Here is a 26,676-nt window from a genome sequence, read left to right as displayed (position 1 = left end):
GATCTGCATCGAAAGCTCTGTTCTAAAACTGGCCATGCAATTTCGACTTGGGGTATTCACGTGACCTAGAGATTTAACCCACGTAGTATGTGTTAAAAAATCTGTAATTAGTAGCTGTAAACATTGTTTTATGAAGGACGTTGTTATATATTTTGTATTACTTTTCCCAATTACTATACTATGAATTCCGTTTATCATTTTATGTAATACCTTAATAACACGCAAGTGAATAACTCATCTCTATGCAATATGTGATGCACCCATATGCCTGTCTGTCTAATGCCCATTCCATATTCCTGAATAAGACACTGTTACTACATTTATAAATGTTACTCTGAGGAGAGCAGAACAGGATTTCTTGAAAGTAAATCAGAAACAAGGTTCTTTAAGGATTTTATATGAACAATATTGAAACCAATAACTTATAAATTTTTCGTTCGTCGTAATGGCTTGGAATTGAATTATTTGTATTACTGAACATCAATAAGGATCCTTTGTCCGTCAGAGAACTGAATTTCTACTTGTTAATTTAAAGTAAAATGTGGAGCAAAGAGTTATTATACACATATAGAGAGTTTACTCAGGTTGAGTAGCGGGCACTTAGATATTATTGGATGCCATTTTTTACAATACTGATATTTGTATAAGAGCACAAGACCAGTTCCACCGAAGCTATCATTACACATAGGTTCTCAGTGTAAAAAATCAACATATTCAATCCAAAAATTCAATGGAAAAAATTCAATATTGAAAGCTGGAATAATCGCTTCTTCTATTTTCTCAAATGCGTGGATCATCTAGTTTTACCATACCAATTTTCAGGGCGATTCTCGAAAGGTATCATACAGTAGGGCAGCAATTAATATTAGCATCAAAAGCACGATAATAATTTACCATAGATAAATACGATTTTCACTTCTTAACAGTGTATGTCTTTGGAAGTTCAAGGTTAGCCGGGAGATTTATAGGATCAGGGATAATTTTCTCTTTGCTCAAGGCATAACCATGAATTCCTACTGATTGTACAGCAGATTCGTATACAAATGTCAGTGCATTATCTAACTAGTAGATAAGTTCTGAAAACATATTTTTTCTTAAGACCAAGTAGTTATCTACGTAAACTAGGAACTGAAAATTTATTTGAAAATTTCTCACAACACGCGTTATGAGTTTAGGGTAGAAATCCGGATGACCCTGAAGGAAAAACTTCCTTTGGAACTAAATATGTAATAGGATTGTCCATCATGTTGAAATCATTATATCCTCTTTAAGAACAATCCTCTTCAGCTAATTGAATTGGTGGAAAAAAAAATCGACATATGGAGACGTAATATACAATACATCCGGTGAAAGGTTGTCCAATGTGTGAAAAATGTGCAAGAGAGAGTTAAAGATCACAGCACTCCTTTGAGACTACCTTCTGAGAATTAAAATATCAATTTGATCAGATGTTTCTGGAACAGGTAAAATATTATTTCGTAAAGAATTGTTAACTTTTTCTATCATTTTGTGCTTAAGAAATTCTTTAAAAAAACTTTTCTTTGGCTTTTTATAAAACCAATGAAACATAAACTAGGGATTTGCAAATGGTTCCTTATCCGCAAGATCTCCAGTAGCTTCATGTGTCTAAAAATCTTGAGGTGATTACTGAAAAATATTATGTTTATGTAGTGCACAAAGTAATTGATTTCTTTGATCTGTGAATATTTGTTTTTTTTAAATTTTGAATCTGATCTTTAATTGTTTCCAAACGTGCTTTTACTTTATTAAACTTCTGACGATAGTTCAAATAACTTCCAAATGACATGTCTTTATTATTTAATTATGTGTAGTTCTTCGGCAAAGTTATAACAATATTTTTAGAAAAACTTCTTATTGTTGGGGATAGGTTGACAATCGAAATGAGAGGTAGAAGTTGATAGTCATTGTGTTAAACATGCATGTTATGTTTTTCTACGAAGGAGAATTGAGGTAATGACCCACTCTTCGTAGGCAAGGACAAAGGATGAACAACGATATGTAGAGGACAGTAGTTGCTTTAGCAACCTCAAGTGAATAACAAAGGTCGTGACATTCTGACAATTCTAGACAATATTGCATGTATTTTTTGGTTTTTATTTTAAAAAGTGAGATTTGCAGGGAAAGTTTTTCAAGTGTTTGGTAAGACAACACGCACAACACCAATGACAGAAAAGCTACTTGTGGTCGTTTTTAGAGTTACCTTATGGCTATAATACAATTATTTTATTCAAAGAAACTTGTAGCAATGCCAGTAAAAAAATTTAAAATGTTTATGAATCAAAGTACAGCCATATTAGCTCAGTTGGTGGAATTAATGTCCAGATTTTGTTTGGAACACCACGTTAACGATGATTATAGGCATCGCTGTTGATATAACACGATTTGTTTTTGGCAACTCTTCGCTTGTTATGTACATCGACAGCAAATGCTCTTTAGCGGCAGGCTAATATCTTCGTGGTTGCTTACTTTGGCCACGCTCTTCGAGCGTCGTCGCAACGTCAGGCTCCGTCCAGAAGATTCGAGCACCTCCTGCTTACCTCGTTGGCTGCAGAAGCTACGCCGTCGTTTCTAGAAGTTTCTCGCTCGAAGTTCTGCGGTAGTAAAAATATTGCGTACTTCGGCCAACCAATCCAACATGCCAGTTTATTGCAGCTTAAGCTTTAACGGTTTTAGTTCGCTACTGTTTCTGTTAAGACAGAGAGTTTGTGCATTGTACCTAAAGTTACAGTCTTCTTAGTGCAATACGATTCAGAGACATTTTGTATACTTTGGTTTCCAAGTTCGGAAGCAATGGAATGCAAGATGAAGAAAGAGCTTCATAGCAGACCAACACGGGAAAGTGTGAAATGAGGCTTATTTGGCACTCCAAGTGAAATGAGTGAAGTGCAGTTGCCTACATACGCTGACGTTATGGAACTTTATCATTGGTTTCGAAGTGGTTTAAGTGATGACGAAAGTGTAACTAAAATACCAGTGACTGACATTTGTAAACTAGTTGGACAAAGAGTTGTATATATTTGACGTAAACAAGCATTCCTGTGGTTTCAGAAAAGAGAGTTTTGACATGATGAAAACATTTTATAATAAGTGTCGCAATAAGGAAAAACATTTCAGTCGACATTTTTTTTTTTTTTTGCACGCACGAAAAAGTCTCTTTTTGATATTGCGTCTTGCAAATGTAAAACCGCCGAAGATTGCAACTGTGAGAGGACGCTCAAGATTCCAAAACGAGAATTCAAGTTTAATGTGGACCAGAAAACATCACGGAAAATGAGCATTGATAACATTGACATCCGAACAAGCAAATCCCTGTCAAATATGTTTTTCTGTAAAGTGAGCAGATTTAAGGGGCAGACAACCAAGAAAGACGCTGGAAGAGCTGAAGCAAGTCCATCAACTAGTGGAATTAGGCATAGGCAGAGGTCAATGATACTGGCGTCGTCAGGGGAATCCAGCAAAGGTTTTGAATCGGGAAGCACGTCGGGATCTGACTTCGAGGCGCGACCAGGAAAGAAACATAACCTAAAGCGCATCTGTCTTCAAAATGCTGCGGAGACAACATTTAGAACTGGAGCTTTAGCCAAACAGGTTGCTTTGATCGCTTCTGCTGTACTTCAGGACGCGAGACTCATAAGGTACGAAGAGAAAAAGATAAACTGGGTGAGATCCAGAAAGAAAAGGCTCACCTAGGCCTGGCGATTACAAGTATCTACTTCGACGCAAAAAATGATACAACTCTTGTGCAAGAAAAAATTAACGGCAAACTACGAAGACGAGAGGTTACAGAAAAGCATAGCACAGTTCTATCGGAGCCCGGTTCAGAATACTTGGATCATGCCACACCTAAGTCAGGCAGTGTTGTCAACTCTATATTGGAGCTTTTAGAGAAGAACCAGTACGACGTGTCAACTCTTGAGGCAGTCGGCAGCGATGGTGAAGCCATGAACACAGGAAGGGATAATGGCGTGATAAGTCAGACACAAAGATCCATAGGAAAGGAACTGTAGCATCTCATTTGCCTTATTCATACCAACGAATTGCCATTTCGACATCTGGCTACCGAATTGGATAGTGGGACGACCGGACCCAACGCTTTTTCCGGCCCCATCGGAAAGAAATTTAAGGATTGTGAACGTTCACCGATCGTCTCCTTCACACCCATTCCCGTTGCGTGGGTGTCTGAAATGAGAAAAACAGATGGTTTAAGCAGCGACCACAATTATCTATTTGAAATTTGTAAGGCTGTTGTTACAGGAATGTGTACTACCGATCTAGCAAACAGAAAACCAGGACTATTAACACATTCACAATAGCTTACATTGGCCTGTAGGATCCTTCGCCTGTATATCACTACTGATAAACCTAGCTCAAGTTTGTGTCTCCTTTTCTAGTACATTGTTAAAGTATACGCTCCCATATGGTTTTCAATACGGCGAAATCCTTCGTGCGAAATGGGCGCCATGCATACGTTTAACATAGTTAAGCTATCAAGTTTTCTGCCAAAAAATCTACAACACATAGTTCATTCTGTTCTACAAACAAATGGATACTACGCTCATCATGAAAACCTGCTGGTAGCAAGGTAGTAGATGAAAATCCGCATATTCGAACGTTAGGCTGGAGAAGGATAAAAAAGTGCCGCAGCCAGAAGACTCCAAGATCAAGCCGCCACGTGACTTCATTGTTCCGAAATTAAACTTTACAGCTGAAAATTACTACGACATGATTAATTGGCCTAAATGTCTAACAGAGCCGCCAATCACACGAAGCATAACGGATCAGTAGCTTGAAGAACACATCCGAACTTCAGCTACTCTAACAACAACATTCCCTTGCCATAGTCAAGCTGTGGAACGCACAGTGAAGCTGGTGTCCGAGGCAGCGTCGAAAAATGCGGCCACAACGCAAGAGATATCTACGTTAGAGCCAAACTGAAGTCTAGAACAAGAATGTCCCGCTTCGAGACCAAGAAGAACTACGTGACCTAAGGTCAAATGTCAACGTATGCTTACTGGTTGGGTGGGCGGAACTCGATGTGCAACCACCTCCCCGTAGTGAGTTCTGGATTATTTTGCGTACAGAGAAAAATAAACGAAGAGTTGCACAAAGAAAATCATGTAATATCAAGGGCTATACATATAATCATCGTTAATGTGCCATTCCAAACAAAATTTGGACATTAATTCCAACAACTGAGCTAAAATGGCTGTACTTTGACTCATAAGCATTTTAGAATTATTTACTGGCATATCTACAAGTTTCTGTTAAAAACATAATTGTATTATAGCCATCAGGTAACTCTGAAAACGACCACAAGTAGGCGTGTTGCCTTACCAAATACTTAAAAACTTCGTTGGGGCAGGGTAAGAGGTTGTTCAAAAACACACACAAAAAAATCAGTAAGGTCGGTGCCACTAATGGCACGTTTTCCGCACTAGCCGTCATGGAATTTCCAACAGAAGTGCAAAATGCTCCACCCTAACATGCAATCCAACAAGTAGCAGGCGCACTAATAGCAGTAAAAGACATCTTACTAACATTCTATAATGTAACAATTCTGAAATTAGATTACCTCACATTTTTGATAATGTATTGATTTCTTGTCCGTATTGGCAGAAAATGTGGCATATGGCACATATCATGATATATTTCGAAAGGGTTTCCAAATATAATTCTATAAACACTATATTTGTCATTTGTAATGTTATGTTTTAACGCACACTTCTTCGTAAATGGTATATGATAATGTTATTTTATGAATATGCTCATATCATGTTAAAAACACTTCATGTTCTTTTAAAGGAACATTCTGATCCTATAACTAATTAAATTCCTTACAGTATGGATTTATCGGAGCCTTGGCCAAACTCGATCCTCTATATATTAATATTAATTTCATTATTGTTTCTCAAACGTATCCTCTAGTGTATCTTCTAATTTTACAATTTGTTAGGACTTTAAAATCTTGATTTCAGTTAGTCATTAAATGCCTATTTTTGACTGCATTGCAAATAACTATTGAGGAAAGCAAATACGTCACTTCAGTCGGAGTTAAAAGCACTGCTTCAGATATGAATATACACCTTTAGTTGCTGCGATTAGAGCTTTCAACTTCCATGAAATGGCAGAGTTCGACAACTTGAGTTCTCTGATTTTCTATAGATGACCAATGATCTCCACTTTCTTACATCTTTTACCTATTGTTACTAAAACTAGACAAATAATATATACAGGATATTATTTGGATTTGATTTGACAATGAGGGCAACATGAGACGTAATCTTGTTAGAAATATACGAAGTTGTACTGTATATTCAACAAATCATGAAACGTGTTCGTATGTTACAATTTTATACTGATTCATGACTTCAGTCTGAATCTAATATATTTACACTGTTCATAAAACTGAATTTTAATACGTAAACATCATTAATAACAAATACATTTTGTTACTAAGATTGTTCTTTATGCTTACCTGAAAAGACTAGTTTCACAACACTGGCACCAGGTACTTGTATTTCCCAACGGCAAGAAGTGTTATTTCTTATTTTTCCTGGGTAGAAGGGACTTGTAAATACTCCTCCGTAATTGTATATTCTACCTCCACAACCTCGTCCTGTGTGCATAAAATATAATATAGACAATGACATTTTAAACAACAGAACAACGCACAATATTTTAGCCACTTTAAACATAAACGCATACTTTACTAACTGTTAATTCTATTCTAGCAGAATGTTAGATTTTTTCTATATGTACCTTACAAGAAGATTGTTTATTATTACTGATGAATCTAAGACACTTTTGTTAAATATATCCCGAAGTGTATAAACTATTATGTCTGAACTCTGACAAAAAAAGAAAGAAAAACTAAAATTGTATTTTCAAAAAAAAAAAAAAAAAGTAAAAATGTAGTAAGCCCACATTGGAAAAAATATGATGATAAACAGTAACCACTAAGAAGAGCTAATGTACAAACCATATTCTTATGTTTCTGTTCTCTGCTTCTGTACAAATAACTTTCTTGGACACATTTCAATTGGACACGGAGAAGTAGATAATTTGAAAAGAAAACAATGTTCCCACTAAACTGTAATAATTATTTGTTTCTATATGAGGAGAAACGGTTCTGAGAGGGGACAAGTATAGGAGCCTAACCTTCAGATTTTGCAGCGGAAGAAGATCAAAGTGACGAATTCCATATTTTGGAGGAAAAGAAAATAGTTTTGCTGTATTGTGTTTAGTAATACCTTGTACTTAACTACAATTGTCTAACTGGAATTAAATTGAGCTACAGAACGGGCAAAGAAAATTATACAGTAGCTTCTTGCTTTTAGTTGGATAAGGCACGAAGTAAGTTCATGAAAAGGAAGCAATAACCATAAGTAATATTACCACTACACGATGGTCTCATATAATTGACATTCGAAAGTAAATCGAGAGCCTATAAACGAAATATTGTATATGTTTTCATTGGAAAGGTACTTTATGTCTCCGTCACGATAAGCCTAACGGACGACATTCTACACATAAAATTCCAAGATAAATCAGGACGAGACATCGAGTAAAGTACTCATCAAGAATAAGTTTGGCGGAATAAGATACAAAGAAAAAAATACCAACAAAAAATGAATTGAGTTCTGGAAAAGCTAGAAAAACAATTAAATCAATACGTAAATAAGAAAATATGAAACATATTACAAGGAAATGACTTTGGAAAGCAATAACAGTAAAACGCAACAGGAAAAATCTGAAAGCGAAACCTGAGGGAATGTCAACTATCTGAATCTACAAATTTAAGCAAGAATACTCTTATTGAAAGCAGAGTTATCCTTCAAACCTGATTCAAATTATTAGAAAGTATTAAACATTCTCTGAGTTCTGACCATTCTGGACACTAACAAAAGAAAAACGATTTGCAGTATAATGTTTCAGTTAATTATATTAAGAAGTGAGATGTGGTAATGTAAGTGAGAGACGCGTTCCCAGCTGTAAATAATATTTTGTTCTACTATATAAGAAAGCTCTCGCGTATGTGTAACAGGTGTGGTTGCACGGAGCAGCAAGTTTTAGAGGCGGGAACAAATGGATAAATTATAGCAAAATATGTGAAATAAATATTATTTAAAACTAGCTGAAATACCTATTTTTCGCATGGGGACTGTATTTGGAAGTCAACGCTAGTGGAAGTATCACCATTCATCTAAGCGGCCGCAAAGACTGTGAATTTTACACTAATATCGGTAATTTTGGATTACTTTTACGTCTCGGTTTACCCCCTCCCCGCCAGCGGCCCTCGGCCAGCAGCAGAGTGGAGTGATTTTTGCAATTAATTTGATCTTAGCTTCACCACTGATGTCAGCGACCGCGAAAACTATGAGTTTGACATTAATATCGGTCATTTTCTACTACTTTTACATGTCCCGGTAAACCCACCCCCTAAGACCTCTGGTTCGAATTAAAAAAACGCTTCTTCTTGGTCTGGGGCCTGAACCAAGGTACCCGTGAACTCTCGGTCCACTCGTCTGGTACCCAGGCCGCACACAGACCGGCAGACAAACTATTTTGTTTATATTAGATAAATATATATTTCTGAAATGTGAAATTTTATTGTGTTAGTAAAATGTAAAATTTGACCTGTTTCTTTGCATAGTAAATACATAATTCATGTTAACGTTGTGTTAGTTTATATACACATAGACAGTGTTAAATATAGTACAACACAGTGCAACAAACAAGGTCAGTTCTAGATTTGTGTAAGTCTATTTTGAATTGCGTTTTTGACATGACCTTCACTCAAGTTTGAAAAGCCTATTATTGCCGACATTAATAAATTTGCATATTAATATATTCTCATAACTACAAAATAATTAAATTAATTTTAGTTTTTACAGCACCTTATAAAACGATTTTGTTTCTACAACGTGCTTTCTGCTCCATGGTCAATTTGATATTTTTTGTTAGAGAGAATCTGCCCAGGCTAATTTTGCTGTAGGCTTTTGTGTGCAGTGAAATGTTAAAATATTTTAGTGCTTCATGGTATCATCTTGTATGGTATTCACATTATAGTGGTGCAGTGATCGCTAATAAGTAATATATTAGTTACAAATTAACAAGGCCCAAATGTTTCACCTCGCAATATATTACAGAAAAATATTAGATGTCAAGTATCGGAAGCTATATCCAAGAAAATGCAATATCATACAACTAAATGGATATTTGCTTCAACATTTAAAAACAGGGGAAGGAAACGTGAAGCACGATAACACATTCTGTAAAACTACCTATAACGAAGTCTTGGTAAGTATTTTTTAATTAATAAACCCAGTAACCTTTAATTTTATTACACGCGAGAACATATATAAAGAATTCCATTAAAAAAAGAATGAATTTCAAATCAGCGCTGTTCCTTCATGGTGTAATCCAGCTTCAACGTAAGCTGAAAGTGTGGAATCAATACGTAAAGATCCGTCGAAAACTCAGGTTTTTCCACGCGAATCGTAACCATAGAAAAATTTACACGAAATATTTATACACGTGAATTAATGAACATAATAATCAGGGGCGTCATTTAGGGGGGGCAGGAGGGGGCAATTGCCCCCCCCCCCAAGAGTTTGAAGAATACATATACTTTAATAGATTGCCTACTAATATACTAGTACAAAACGTGAAAGTCTTATGTCGGTGGTGCTCTTGCCCCCCCCAAGCAAAGTCTGAAATGACGCCCCTGATAATAATATAAAACACGAGCTCGGATTATTATGATTATTATTACAATTAAATGAATTGTATATTTCATTTATAGTGTTATGATTAAAATTATGATTGGTTACTGTTCTTAAAATCATGGTTTTTAAAATGTACTCTTTTTAGACCAAGAAGGAGAGAAAAACATGTTATCGTATGGGGCAGCATGCTGCCCAAGTCCAACACAGCTACCATATATGCTAAATGTGTAGTTTTAAAAATGACGTCCTGTATATTTGGTTTTAGAATACCTGGACTACACATTAAGAACACACAACTGTATTCACATAGGTTAACATTGCGTTATAATAGTTTTACACGCAGGTCCGACCTTAAGCTGATTGGTCTGAATGGTTCCATATTGAGCCTAGTAGCGTACTCACGGCTTAAGTACAACACATTGTAATATATATATATATATATATATATATATATATATATATATATATATGTATATATAGGTGCATTTCATCTCAAATCAGGCAAAGGGGTGTCAGGTGACCATTAGCAATATCGTTGAAAAAATATATGTGAAAGGCCCATATGTGCAATGAACATTTCCAAAATATTACAGAAAAATACGCAATAGGGCCAGTGATATCCACATTCCAAGATGGCGCCGTGACACCAATGAAAATACAAGAAATCAACCATAACTCAGGAACCGTTACTGATACAGCAATGATTCTTGCACTGTTGCAAAGGTAATTAAATCAACATCTACTTGTAATAATCACGTTGATCTACAGCGAAAGGCATTGTGGGAATTAAGAAAAATGGCGGGAAAAAGGCAATTTTCAAAAATCAATAACACAAAACACCCTCAATTTTTTTGAAACTTCGCAGAAATATCCAGGAAAGAGCACACTTCGAAATAAAAACGTAAAAAATGGTAGTATTTTTACTACGGACCATAATGGAATATGATAGCACACGATCTGCAGCAAAACGGTATGCACGCAAACTACAACCTATCGAAGTGTGCACATATTTGGGAACAAGAGACGTCATCCATGGAAGATAAAAATGTGTACTGTGTTCACCAATGTAATTAAACTCCTTTCCAAATGCAGAATGCTGCTTCAACCTGCTGTAAGTCTGTTGGCTGAAATCTATGCAACCGACCTGTATTTATGACAGGAACAGGGGAAGGAGTCATTTTAAAGAGGACATTCTTCACAGGCACTCGGCATCTATCATAATGTTGTGGCCATCGAAATCCACTTGCTGGACCATATGGATGCATGAAATTGACAGTAACATCATCATCATCATGTTTCATCACCATCCCGACCCACCAATTGTCATCGTAAACACAAGCAATAAATTCATTCTGAGAGAAGTCACCGACACGGAACGACTTTAGTTGGGAACACACTTGGAAGAAAATAGCTTGACCTATGTGATTCGCGTATCTTACCATAGTTACACTACTGGGGCTTGCAACCCAAACGTGGTGGGATTGAATTCCATCGGGGTCCATTCATTTTGTTTTCTAGGCCTAAGGTCAGCAAGTTCCTCAAGTAGCAGATGAAGTAAAGTAATATTAGGCACATATCTACCGACTTTATCAATAAATGTTATAGAATCTTGAATGAAACTGTCCTTATTTCGCAAGTTGTGTGTTGATGCAAAATGTTTCACCAGCCCACCAATACCATCACATGACCCTTTCCTATGTCCTGTTGCACTGAATAATCATTTACGTTGAAGCGCATTCATATTTGTTCCGAACTCAAATAGCTGATACCTGTTTTTAAAATGCGATGCCGCTCCATCTGAAATATAAGTGACAGTCTGCCATTCGATACCATCTTGATGTAGATGTTCCCGTACCTTGTGGATTGCAAGTAAAGCATGAGCACTGTCATGTGAAGGATCTTCCGAAATCACAGCATAACTTTTGACTCCTTTCTGTGTATAAACAACGCAGGTAAATATTGAAATTTGGACGTTGTGCCAATGAAATGATTGTATTTCATTAAGAAAGGACAAGGAACCAATTTTCCGCAAAATCAAAGTGGAAAGCAATATGTAACTTAAATGCAGTCTGTTTCTCCTTTCCAATTGCTTCTCTATGTAAAAGGTATTTATGGTAAACACCTTTTGTCACCCACTTTTGTATTTCTTCTATATAATTGTCAATGGGCACTGTCTTTCTTACCAACAAACCTTGATCCCAAGTACTAAAACTGACTTCTTTATCTTCCCAATCTTCCAAGTGTAATGATTCAATTGTTAGTCCCTCGGCACCTGGACAGGAACAACATTCTTGGAACCAGCATGTCTGTGTAGGTTCCTGACATATACACAATTTGTACAACTCATCCACGTGAATGGGACACCCCAGCAAATTTTGCAGGCAGGTGCGTAGGAGATCCACATTGCAACAATATACGCAGCCACACACTTCACGGCTAGGTTGAATCTTAACCCATTTCGGTCGAAGAGAATAAAATTTTGTGAGACCTACTTTCACCTTTGGATGCTGTTGTTTCATCATGGAGTATGCTTCCTTCACAGAACATGTCATGAACCTCTTCACTTTCTGTATTCGGACATTATTCTCCGTGACAAATATAACACCACCTTTATTTGGACTCTGGTAAGTACATCCTTTGTCATCATCCAAATAATATGTCCGACAAGTATTGATGTCTGTTTCTGAAACTGGGTGACCACAATGTGGGTCAGATTCAACCCATATACCACTACCTATTTTTTAGTGTCCGCGATTTGTCTACCATGTGCTTCGTGACAGATGGTATGATTGACAACAGGTCCTGCTTGGTATATATATCAGGGACTAACGATATCAGTTGCCACTGAAGACCCCTGTTTTTGTTCAGTCCTGCTTTTTCATATGAAATACTAATATTTTGTTCCTAGGATACACATGTTGTACATTTCTTGTTTTCTATCTTTTACTTCTTTAGCGGAACAGCATATACATTTGCAATTGCTTCACTAATCTGGTTTGTGGCATTACTAATTTGCTGTATTTTCCTCTTGGTATATGAATGTCGCTGATCTGGTCTTACAGCTGATGGATGTTTTAGAGGCAAAACAGTATTTGGCATATTTAAGCTTGACACACTTTTGTTCAGATTAGATACATCTCCTTCCATTGGTTCATACTCACTGTCTTCTTCATGTGGGTCATATTTATTAACAAGTGATGTATATCTCTTGTAGCAGTTGAGACATACAGGATCAGAAGCACTAACTGTAACAGCTGGAAATATTTTCTGTAGGGTTGAAGACATATCACCTACTTTCTTGGATGTCTTTTCATCTTTCTTGTATATTTTTGATTTGTGGCGGTTTTCAAAGTCTGAGCAATATACCCTATCACCACTGAATGCACTTTTGTACATGCTGGACAGTACACGCAATTCAGTTCACTATCAGTAATCACGGACAATAGTATTTCCGCAGTTAGATGTTGGGTGTTTCCGTCACTGAAACAAAAAGAAAAAGTAATTAACGATCACAAATTCAACTCTCTCAGAACCTATTATTTTATCAAATTGCCTCACTTGTCACCCTTGCTGGATTCAGTGCTGAAAAACACAAGTACCATCAGCGACTGGCACACAATAGACTTACAGCAGGTTGAGGCAGCATTCTGCGTTTGGAAAGTTCAATTACATTGGTGAGCACAGTACACACTTTTTTATCTTCAGTTGGAGGTCGTCCCGTGTTCCCAAATATGTGCACACTTATCTAGGTTGTAGTTTGCGTGCGTACTGTTTTGCAGCAGACCGTGTGCTATCATATTCCATTATAACCTATAGTAAAAATACTATCAAAATACTACCAATTTTTAGGTCTTTATTTCAAAGTGTACCCTTTTCTGGATATTTCTGCGAAGTTTTAAAAAAATGAGGGTGGGGTTTTTGAGTTATTGATTTTTGAAAATTGCCTTTTTTCCGCCATTTTTCTTAATTCACACAACGTCTTTCGCTGTAGAGCAACGTGCTTACTACAAGTAAATGTAAATTAAATTACCTATGCAACAGTGCAAGAATCATTGTTGTATCAGTAACGGTCCCTGAGTTATGGCTGATTTCTTGTATTTTCATTGGTGTCATTTTCTGTGCACGGCGCCATTTTGGAATGTGGATATCACTTGCCCCATTGGGCATTTTTCTGAAATATCTTGGAAATGTTTATTGCACACATGGGCCTTTCACATATATTTTTTTGAACGATATTGCTAATGGTCACCTGACAATTTTTTCATGATTTTGCCCCATTTGAGATGAAAAGGCCCTATATATATATATAGATAGATAGATAGATAGATAAATAGATAGATGGGTTGTAACTAATACATGCCCAAAAGTAAAAAAAGTGAAGAGGTGATTGCGGACATCCAAATAAGTAAAACTGTTCCTATAAACATGTGTCCGATGCCACTTCGTTTTCGAGATACAAGGTGTTCAAATTGTTTGAGTCCCTCCAAAGGCTCGCTATGGGCAAGTAAATGGAAATGTTCAATATTACATGAATAATACAATCAAGCGGAATTATGCCTGTGAAAATACATTTACAATAACATAGAGAATGAAACTAATCAACATTTAAGGTTATTGGTTTGTCATTGTTGCCAACGTGGTACAAAGTGTTTTATTTTCAAATAGTACCAGACGCTCACACGTTAGCATATGAGTGCTGACATCAAAACGTTTCTAAACACGAGGCAGATTCCGCTTCGTTTTCAAAACACAAGGCGTCCAAGTGTGAAGTAAATTAACGGCGCATAGTAGGAAACAACGGTTCATAGATCACAACTCTTGCATGAAAGTGTTATTGTGTCGTTAGAAATGAATGCACATGAAAATAACTTTTAGGTACGTTTTGCTGTCAGCACTCATATCCTAACGTGTGGGCGTATAGCTATTTGAAAACATAGCACTTTGTATCAGGTTGGCAACACTGACAACCCAATAACTTGAAATGTTCAGTAGTTTCATTCTCTATGCTAGTGCAAGTGTATTTGCACAAGCATAATTCCGCTTGATTGTACTATTCTTGTAATATTTAACATTTCCATTCACTTTCCCATAGTGAGCCATTGGAGGGACTCGATATTCGAACACATGTTTATAGGAACATTGTTAGTTACTTGAATGTCCGCAACCACCTCGTCACTTGTGGTAATGCATTTTTGTTACACCTCTCTCTCTCTCTCTCTCTCTATCTATATATATATATATATATATATATATATATATACTATGTGATCAAAACTATCCGGACACCTGGCTGAAAATGACTTACAAGTTCGTGGCACCCTCCAGCGGTACTGCTGAAATTCAATATGGTGTTGGCCCACCCTTAGCCTTGATAACAGCTTTCACTCTCGTACGTATACTTTCAATAAGGTGTTGGAAGGTTTCTTGGGGAATGGCAGCCCATTCTTCACGGAGTGCTGAACTGAGGAGTGGTATCGATGTAGGTCGGTGAGGCCTTATACGAAGTTGGCGTTCCAAAATATCCCAAAGGTGTTCTACAGGATTCACGTCAGGACTCTGTGCAAGCCCATTACAGGGATGTTATGGTCGTGTAACCACTCTCCCACAGGCCGTGCAGTATGAACATGTGCTCGATAGTGTTCAAAGATGCAATCGCCATCCCCGAATTGCTCTTCAACAGTGGGAAGCAAAGTGCTTAAAACATCAATGTAGGGCTACGCTGTGAGAGTGTCACGCAGAACAACAACGGGTGCAAGCCCCCTCCATGAAAAAAACTACCACACTATAACACAACCATCTCCGAATTTTGCTGTTGGCACTTCACACGCTGACAGATGACGTTGACCAGGCATTCGCCATGCCCACACCCTGCCATCGAATCGCTACATTGTGTACCATGATTCGTCACTCCACACAACGTTTTTGTACTGTTCAGTCGTCCAATGTTTACGCTCCTTATACCAAACGAGGCGTCGTTTGGCATTTACCTGCGTTGTGTGTGGCTTATGAGCAGCCGCTCGACCATGCAATCCAAGTTTTCTCACCTCACGCCTAACTGTCATAGTACTTGGATTGGATCCTGATGCAGTTTGGAATTCCTGTGTGATAGTCTGGATAGATGTCTGCCTATTACACTTTACTACCCTGTTCAACTATCGGCTGTCTCTGTCAGTCAACAGACAAGGTCGGCTTCTACGCTTTTGTACTGTACTTGTCCCTTCACGTTTCCACTTCACAATCACATCAGACACAGTGGACCTAGGGATGTTTAGGAGTGTAGAAATCTCAAGTACAGATTTCTGACACAAGTGACACTCAATCACCTGACCACGCAGCACAATGCACCTAATATGAAAAACGTATGTTTTGGGGGTGTCGGATACTACTATACACATATTATATATATATATATATATATGTGTGTGTGTGTGTGTGTGTGCGTGTATGTGTAGCACCGCACTTCATGTTTCAAAAGAATAGCAGAGACTATAGAGATAAAAATTATGCAAGATATAGACTATGAAATAACTGATTTTGGAAAAATTACTGTACAGTGTAGCATAAAATGTTCATAAAACGATAGTTGAAATATGATCGTATATCCATAGTGTGAGCGTAATAGTTAAGACGAATTAATGTTTTCAACCATTCTTCTAGTTACAGGTGGCTACCCAGAAAGCTAAGTTTTTAATAAAAAAATGAGGAGAAATCGACAAATAACTAGAAGTTTCAGTGGAATTCAAAGGTGGTGGCTAGGGTATCAGCCTCTCTAACTACGGTCTTAAAATAGTTTTATCAGATAGTCTAAAAACTATCAAGTTCTTTGCGCACGGAATGTCATTAGTGTTCCAATCCTGAGGGTATATGAGTCACATCGGGTCAAGCCTAACGTCGCTCGCTTGACAGCTGACAGTTGAAGCCGGTAGATGTGCAGAAAGTGGTGAAATTATTCTAATCAGACGTAAGACATTTCGTCGTGAAGATGGGTAATCATATCGCAAAACTGCGCCACATTTTAAAATTTTTATTTCCATAACGTAGCAAACTATGCATAACCCCGTTAATAAATGCGTGTTGTTTATCAGAAGAACGCGTTATCAAAAGCAGCAGCCAAAAGTTTCGGCCAGTTTAGTACCGGTATACTACTGATATATAATGCACCTTTTAATTCAGAATAATTGACCCGAAGCATTCAACACAAAGGGTGTTGTATACCACTCTGACAATCCAAAACCGTATACACCTTTAACGACTTGTCAGAAGTTGAGGAGATTTTAAAGCATGCACCTTATATCACGGACCACCGTCGGAATATCATTGGTTTTAGTCTGTCCAGAAACACCTGTATGATATTAAGTAGTTTCAAAAGGAATTTGTGGAAAATAGATATCACAAATGTTGACCAGAAACCACGGAAATTCTACAGCGGCGCGTTTAAGATGTTGCCGGAAAAATTGTAAAAGTTCATCGAATGAGGCGGTGCATATGAGGTTATTATTTTATTTTTAGGTTATTAAAGTTATTATTTATTGAGGTTATTATTGCTAATATTATTTTCAAATCACAACAAATACATTCTCGATTTTGCATCAAAGACTCAATACTTTTCAGCGTACATCATATATTAAAAGGTAGTTTACACCTTTTGGTTTGTTACTAGTGTTATTCATGTTTTGCAGCAAGAAATCCATATATAAAGAACTCTACTTAAATATTTACTTTTACAATCCTTCCAGGTGCTATTCATCACATTTCTATATTCTTTGGAGACACTAGAATAATTTGTCAAAGCCAACATGGTACTCCGACTGATTTTTTGCTAGCAGAGCTGAATTTATAGCGTAAGCAAATTATTTCAAAAGTTTTAACATTTTTAGAGATGACACGTCAGTCAAGAAAACAATCAGACATCACATGGTGTAAAATAAAGACTGTAAGATAGATGTTTAAAAACCTTCAGTTTCTGCCGAAGTGGACATGCATTGTAAGCAGTGTATGGTCACACAATACCAGCGCCCTCCGAGTGAATGTCTTTGGAAATCTTTTTATCAGTCCTTTGAACAGAGTGCCCAGCACAAAAGTACCATAATACTTCAATTCGTTGCCCGACCATCTTGTATACAGTCAACTACATTTGGTAAGTCGTTCGTAGTTAAAGAGAATTTTGATAAGTTGCTTTCGAAATCTTATTGAAGAACAACTGGTCATTGGTCCTTTTTAATCAAACATACGCAGTTTTGGGCTTTGTTCCGGATAATATAAGGAAGAGAAAATACAAGAAAATGAAACTTATTGCTCACTATAAGAGAGAATGAAAAGTTGTCTTAAACCAATCAAAAGACTACCGACTTGAGAAGATGAAGAACAGTAAAACCAATTTTCATTCCTGTGCTTATGGCTCTCAATCGGACAATTCGCTGAAACATAGTGAGCAATTTTTCCTCGCAATTCTTTGTTAATCTCTTTTGTGGGAGATTAAAAACCCATTTTTCATGGATGTCTCGTGTGTAAATGGTGATATGTGAGTATTGTATCAAGGCAACCAACATACCAACTTACACACTTAATACTTCCATGGTTTATGACGGATTATGACGATTTTCTTACACTAGGCCTATTTCACAATGTAAATTATCATTCTCTTGTTAATCGCTTCGTGATCATTTTTCTACTTTATCTCTTCTGCTCCAATAATCCAAGTCATTTGGCAATGGATTTTCTTAGCTCTTTTACCTAATTTTTATTGTCTGTAAATGCAAAATCGACAGTTTGCTTTAGAGAATTCCATATTTTAACCACCAGCTACTGTAACTAAATTGAACTCACAAGCCTGGTTTATTCAGACTGTGAAGGTTTTAACTTGCAATGATAAATGCTTTACCGGTATATGCCAAAGTTCATTGAATACAACTGTGTTACTTAAAATCCCACGGCTATTATTGTTCAATAGTGTAACCAGGATTTTCAAAACTGTCTGAATAGCCCACGCAGCTCATATACATATTTTAAGTGTTCGGTTTGGTCCCCGCACTTCCTTAGACTGGCCTTCTATGTACGTTAGGTATTTATAATAGAAATTGAGAAAAATTAGAAATATTTAACATTGTTATCTCATTGAGGAGAATATTAGATGTAAATAATTATAATATCAGTGTTCAGTTAAGTTTCTTATCACATTGTCTGTTATCTAAGATAGTACTTTTATTTAAAAGTTCCGAGGTTATACTTTTTCCTAGTAAAGCTGGTGGATGATGATACAAGCAAGTGAATGAGCTTAAAAGTACAATCTACTGAAATAATAAATTAGTAGTAGACAGAAATAATTCATAAAATGTTAGAAATAAAAAAGTTTTATTTTTTCATCAAAAAATGAATATCTTCGAGTATTACGTCCCACGATTGTGCCGGCTATGCTAAAGGAGACGGTGATAACGAGAAATGAGTGAAATATGGAAAGTAGGAGGAAACGGGAGAACGGCGAGGAAAAACACGCACACGGTGTTTGTCCACCAGAAATTTCACATGACGCGAGCTGGGATCGAACTAGGGTCCCTATGAACCAGAGGTGAACACACTTGCACTGAGCCACCGCGGCTCCAATTTTTTATCAAGTTGCATATCCTGAAACTAGACCAAAATAACCTTGTTTAAAGAAACCGCATTATCATAAAGCAACTGAAGTTCTTCTAGGAAGTAAAAGGAAATAAAGAAGCATATAGTTTGGATGGTAACCTCTAAGAGAAGGAAGGGTCCTATCAATATTTGTTTACCTTTGTCAGTTGTTGTATATGTTATGTCGTATACCATATGCAACGAATCACCCACTGTCCAACTATGAAGCATCATTTGATTTCCAGTTGAAAATATTGGATTTGGATAATAGTAACCACATAGTCTTTGTAGTAGTGGAGCACTCTGATCTATGCCATCATAAACCTGTTAAATATAGTACAATAATTACACTACAACACATAGTCAACAAAGAAGTACATGTATCATACAGTAATTCACCAATCAGCGTAGTCCCAAGATAAAAAGTGGTTGGTGTAGTTGGTGTGTATTCTCTGCTAAAATGTTTCTATTTTACATTTTCAAGATTTTCAGGATTAATGAAACAAACGTTTCCTTTATCATTCCTCTTATAAATCAATGGTCGAAACCTTAGTGAAGGAAAATGCAGATATTATATTTAGTACTGTGTATTGGAAGTGATATTGCTACGCAGAAAACTTATCCTAGTGTGGTAAATAAGGGCATTCATTTTTAGTAATCATATGGTGAAAGCTTGGATAATTTTGAACGGATAATAGTATAGGTACTACTATAATAAAGAATAAAACTTTCTAGATATTTCCATCTGTTTTAGTAATTTATTTGTAAATTAGACGTCAACTACTTTAATAACCTTTGATAACTTCAATTTCAAGGCAATTGAAACAAAATAGAAAGTATGACACAAGATCAAATTAAATTAGAAGAGTTTATTGTTTAGGTAACCAATTCCAATATAACATACGACAACCCAAAGCTATCAATCAGTATTGAATTCGGATAGGAGTTGGAAGAAATTTGTACACGGTTTATAAATTAAAGCCATACTCCATCGTCCACTGGTAGAATTAAATAACATCTTTCAAGAAAATCAGACAGAATAGCCAATCAAAAGATTCAACATTTGGACAGTATGTGTCTGCTAATCAGAAAATCTAACCTGTATGCTATCCGTACTGCCCATATCCTTAAGACCTGTCTAGTATGTTCGAAAATTTCTGTTAGATTACTGTCTCTTTACCTGGAGTCATTGAAACTAAATTTTCCGCAATCTGCATACAGTTCAACGCGAGTTAACAATCATCCCAAATACTACGATTTGTGTAGCATCAAATTATTTTGTCCTCTTTGAGACTACATCTATACGTGGACACGTTTGTAAATCAATTATGTAGAATTAGATTCCAACAAGGAGCATTCACAGTGTTGATTTCCGATTTTTATGAAATTTTGTAGGTAGAAAGAGGACTTGAAATGACCGAATACGATTTTTTTGTTCTCTGCTGAAAAAGGATTCCAGGGAGAAAATGTTCCATCTAAAATTGTTTCTAACCAATGCTCAAATGACCAAAAAGACATGAACAATTGAAATGAAACGTCATACTCAAATATTAGACGTGACTGAATGGAATGAGTGAACACATGTGCTTTCTTTCTTGTGGGAAAATGGTTTAAGTGGGTAGAAAATCCTCCCAAACATGTTCTCAGACGAAAGTGACATTTTACGTCAATCTTTAGCGTATCCCCAAAATGTGCATCCATAAATTAAAGAAATTTCACACCCATATAGTGGACATAAAATATGCGAACACGTAACTGTTCTTTTCTGCGTAAAACTGGTTTGAGGGGACGAAATTCAAATGAATGAAATTTAAAATAAGATAAGATCACGCCAGCGCGTGTACTTTCAATGCAGGGAGGTACTAACCAGGCGGAAAGCCGGGAAATTTCCCGGTGGGCTCTGGATGGTGAATTGTTTAGTGGGCCCTCCGCATCGTATCATAAGTAGCGGTATATGGACAAAAGGGAACACGTCACGCACTCTTCGCATATGGGAGTAACGGAACGAAGGACGGTAACACGTCGAGTACTGGCAATACAGTCAGCTATAGGGGAGTCAGCAAGAGAAAGTCTTTGGCAGCTCACAGTGACGTTGCCACCACTCACGTGTCAACGCTTTTTTCGATGCATCTCTATGACAATTTAATTAAGGATGTAAGAGTGACTGTGGTTGGTGACACTAGTACCGAAGTAGGGGCTACACCGTCCCAACGAATGTTTGTACATATGTAGTACGGAACGTCAGACATCCCTTCTTGTTGGCCCTGTTATAATCCCAGATCACAGTTGATAGCCCATGATGTTGTGAAAACAGCCTTTCACATTTTTCGTAATTCAACCCTTGAAAGGTTCCTTATTTCCCACTCTGCTTTATATTTTTGCTAATATTGAAGTATTCAGAGGAGATGTCTACCCATCACCAGAGGCTTCAGAATCGCCATAAGGTAACCTGTAAAATTTAATTCATAAATATCTTACAAAATACTGCACTTAAAAACTTGCAATTTTTTATGCGAATGCCATAGAGCAATGCAAAGGAGATGGTTACCCCAATTTTAAACTTAATGACTTAGATTAATTGTAATAATTACTTCCGTAATGACGGAATCACTACTTCACTTAAAGGATCAAAAGACCACTTTCATATTTCATAAATTACTGCGGGTAACATTCTTTAAAGAACACATGCTGGGGAGGAATGCACTGTGGCAATTTGAAAAGCGAAACTCGTGTCTAGGATTCATTTCATTTTATATTACTTATCATAGAAAACAGACAGTGCGATGTTTCTGTTGTCAGAACGGATTAATTGTATGCAGGGGTGGCAAAACCAAGGTTTTCTTGTTTGGTTTTTAAATAACTAGAATTTGGTTTACTTACTCCCTTTTATATTTACCAAACCCATGTGTGCATGTGTGTGAAAAAAGGAAAGAAAAATAAAAACTCAAAAACTGATGGATCATCACAAAATTGGGTCAAAATATAGTTAAGAGTTAGGAAATGAATTTGTTATTAAAACCACCTACTCAAACCGGAAGTGGTATCAATAAACTATTTCTGGAGTGATCGTTGATTACCATAGATCGAAAACGGTAATATGTAGTGGGAATCGGCCTTCTGCTTCGTAAGAACATATTAAATCTCTATTATTAACCCTACTAAAACCGAAAATGTTTGAAATCAACTATAATTTCTGGTTTCAATAAATATTGATCTACATAGAGCAAAAATCGGAAGAAAGATAGATGAAAACGGTTTCCTTCAATCGACCAGCTCTCAAACGTCTCAAGTGTACCTTCAATCTCCTCTTTTGATCTTCAATTGAAACCTGAAGTCGTAGAAATTAATAACTTCCGGTTTCAATAGTGATCTCCATAGAACAGGAATGGTAAAATTGAGAAGCGATTTTTTGCTTTCTATTCAGTGGTCTCAAAATAACTACTATCTTCTGTCCTAAACCTCTATTCAAACCAAAAGAGGTGGAAATCAACTGTTTCAGGTTTTAAAGTTGATGTCTATAGAACACAAACTGTAAAAGATAAGAACAAGCGGTTAACTGCAATCAATTAGGTGTCCCAAGAATATATTTTGTCTCTAGTTTAATCTCTCTACTGACACCCGAAGTGGCAGAAAACTACTACAATTTCCAGTTTCAATATTAAATGTGAAAATATTGTACCCCAGATACCAAACTTCTTTGTCTGCTGTACACTTGGCACTGCTACTTATTTTTGAACTATTTTCTTTATTTAGTGGATAATCGTCGCCTCTATTTTTTAAACAATAAAATAAGCCAAACTCGAGGTCATACGTAAATTAGTTTTACTAATGGTTTACCAGTAGAGCACAAATTACTAGTCTGCCCATTCAGCACTATTCAAGATTGAATAAGCCTAACCAAGCAGGGCGCCTGAGCAAGTGATTGAGTTCAGTAAACTAACATATAGGATTATTTATATTAAGTTACACCTACTTTAGATTTGTAATAAGGAATAAGAATTCTTAAACATCGGAGAGGTTATTTGATTCACACAGTTACAGTTAATAAATAGATAAGGGAATAAGATAAATTAAGTTAGAGCCTAAGTTAAGATAAAGCGGAAAGTTTAAAAATTCCATCATGGTATTTTGTGACAAGCAATTAAGTTATATAAATATAATCTCCAGTAAAATTCCTAAACGTTTATATTTTTGTAATGAAAGCTGTGATTATGAGCGAAAAGAGCTAGTTGACCTTTGGTCTTGAGTAGATCAGTTTGCGGTCACTACTTAAGATTGAGACCCAGCTCAGTCGAATTAGCACCCTCAAATTTCACTTATTCATTAAGAAAAGAAGGAACCATGGCTACAACACTTTTATTTTATTTAGATTACATAAGGATATGAATAAGTTCTTTTTTTTTTTTTTAGCTCGTTCTTATGTGACAGTGGTGCTATGAAGGACGGGACCTACAATTTAAAGTGGGTTACAAACCACTACTTGTTCAAATCCGAGAGAAATTGTCCTCTAACTGGGCTCAAACCTGGAACCTCTGATTGTAAAATTTACAATTTCACAGATTAATCCACGGAGAACACCTCATAAAGATATATTGTACTGATCTTGCATGTACTGTCCTTGTGAATATTTTAGGAGTCACTTTACAAGGATCAGTAAAAACCCTGCACAAGTGAAATCAGTATAAAGTACAGAAGATATATTTCATTCCTCCAAGTTAGTTCACAGAGTCAGAAATTTAGCGACCTAATTGAATTTGCATATAAGTGAATAAAGATATGAATCATTTGAGTTCACTCTAGTTCTGAACCATTTATATTATTTTATTGGTGTAAATCAATTGTTTGTTCAACCCGCACATACAAATTCTAATTATACGTATTTGTTTGAACTTCAATGAGAAAATAATTTTAGTTCACACACAGGGGAATAGGTATGAAGTTCGTGGCTAGAGGTCTCACTATGTATCTTCACAGGGTGTTCGGAAACATCAAACAACTTAGGGAAATTAATCCTTACACGAAAACATAAAATGAAAGTTACGGATTACCGTACTAAAAGATTCTCGCTCAAATTTCTGGAAATAAATCATATTATGCTATAGTCAAATACAAGAAAACTTTAAGGCGTTTTCGGAAAACTCCAAAATATTGCTTTCTTGTACCGTTGCGACCAATTTTCTGTGGACGATATCTCTGAAATAACGCAATTGTGCACCAAGGTTGGTCTATAGGGATTCTCATGTTTTCGCCCGAGGATTCACTTCACGAAGTTATTTCCGACATCATATGTATATATTATACTGCTTATTTTCGAGGAAAAAGAACTAGGAATGTTCGAGGCCCTAATTCCACTTATATTTATTACCTTAATCTGGACACTTAGAAAATCACTCACGTAGTCTAAATTATTGTGATATTACTACGTCGGTTCTTTATTAGCTTGGCTGGTTTGATGGATTTAGAGTTTAGCGTCCCCTTTTGCAGCGATGTTATAAGAGACGTAAGCCTTCAGTGGAATCCAAAGCCTCAATGATGGGTTGAAATTTCAAGACTCTTCCAACGGGTATCAAACCCGAGATACGTGATCCAATGGTGCGTGAGCTAGCCACTAGACAGACGAACGGGAAAGGCTGTTGTATTTTTTAGAACGTATATACTATATGTTACTTACGTATATATATTCACGGGAAAGTTGGTTCATGGGGTTCAATCCATCGTTTCTGTTGAATGAATCTTAAAGTAAAGTTTATTTTTTATTACTTTCAGAAAATTATTTAAATAGCTAACGTTGCCAGAAAGTAGGTAACTATCCGCCACGAATTTTAAATCCCAATTACTGGAGGGAATTCTGTAGTTTGTATCAATGCAAACGTCTCATACAAACTTAGTGCTGCAGAGGGAAGCTAAATTTCAATCATGATCTATATCAAATTGTTCATCCTGCTCTCCAAAGTATACACTTCCCCCTCCCCTATTTTCTACTGTTGAGACAGTGTTATTACAAAGAGTTGGAACTTACTAATATGAAATTAGTGGCTCGCAATAATTATCTAACTAGAATTATTAGTAATAAAGAAATTGACGTTCTCTACCTGATCTTTGCTTTCGCAGTACCGTTTGTCAAGTCAAAATCGCCACTAACTAATAACTAAATGAAAAATATACTAATCATTAGTAGTACGTTACTACTGATTAGTACTGCAGGCACGTTAGTACTCTTGTCTCTGTAAAGTTATTAACGAATTAAAGTGGCGATATTCGCTTGACGTCAAACCAGAATCGCGACTTTTCTAAATATTGTGCAAAGTATACAAAAGTGGTGTCAATCCTTAGCGTTTCGTAAGTACTGGTTAGTACTCCAAACACTACCTTAGAACTCTCACCCATGTAAAGTTATTAACGAATTAAAGTGGCGATATTCACTTGACGTCAAGCCAAAATCGCCACTTTCGTAAATATTGTCCAAAGTATACAAAAGTGGTGTCAATCCTTAACGTTTCGTTAGTACTGGTTAGTGCTCCAAGTACAACGTTAGTACTTAAACTCCTATAAAATTATTAACGAATTAAAATGACGATATTCAGTTGACGTCAAGCCAGAATCGCCACTTTTCTAAATATTGTCCAAAACTTACAGTAGTGGTGTTATTTGTTAGCGCTTCGTTAGTACTGGTTAGTACTCGAAGCACAACGTTAGTACACTCATCCATGTAAAGTTATTAGCAAATTAAAGTGACGATTTTCACTTGACGTCAAGCCAGAATCGCCCTTTTGTAAATATTGTCCAAAGTTTACAAAAGTGGTGTCAATCGTAAGTGCTTCGTTAGTACTGGTTAGTACTCCAAGCACAACGTTAGTACTCCCACCCATGTAAAGTTATTAACGAAGTAACGTGGCAATATTCACTTGACGTCAAGCCAGAATCGCAACGTTTGTAGATATTGTCCAAAGTTTACAAAAGTGGTGTCAATCCTTAATGCTCCGTTAGTACTGGTTAGTACTCCAAGCACAACGATAGTAACTGTTACCCATGTAAAGTTATTAGCGAATTAAAGTGGCGATATTCACTTGCCGTCAAGCCAGATTCGCCAGTTTCGTAAATATTGTGTAAAGTATACAAAAGTGGTGTGAATCGTCAGTGTTCCGTTAGTACTGGTTAGTACTCTAAGCGCAACGTTAGTACTGTTACCCATGTAAAGTTATTAGCGAATTAAAGTGGTGATATTCACTTGACGTCAAGCCAGATTCGACAGTTTTGTAAATATTGTGTAAAGTATACAAAAGTGGTGTGAATCGTTAGTGCTTCGTTAGTACTG

The 26,676-nt window shown here is 36.5% G+C and overlaps 1 protein-coding gene across 1 annotated transcript in view; it reads right to left on the bottom strand.

Annotated features, from left to right (window-relative positions):
- Positions 1–26,676, bottom strand: part of LOC145683884 (cubilin-like) — a 1,291,374-nt gene that overhangs the window by 118,271 nt on the left and 1,146,427 nt on the right. The window contains exons 66-67 of the mRNA XM_081755522.1: positions 19,520–19,685; positions 6,497–6,637 (exon numbers count right to left, since the gene is read on the bottom strand). Coding sequence (XP_081611648.1) covers positions 6,497–6,637; positions 19,520–19,685 — 307 coding nt within the window. The remainder of the gene's footprint in view (positions 1–6,496; positions 6,638–19,519; positions 19,686–26,676) is intronic.

Source organism: Thermobia domestica, chromosome 4 (assembly GCF_964235325.1).
Source record: "Thermobia domestica chromosome 4, izTheDome1.hap1.1, whole genome shotgun sequence".
Lineage (NCBI taxonomy): Eukaryota > Metazoa > Arthropoda > Insecta > Zygentoma > Lepismatidae > Thermobia > Thermobia domestica.
The sequence above is the reverse complement of the archived record's forward strand: the minus strand, read 5'-3'. Positions and strand labels throughout refer to the sequence as shown.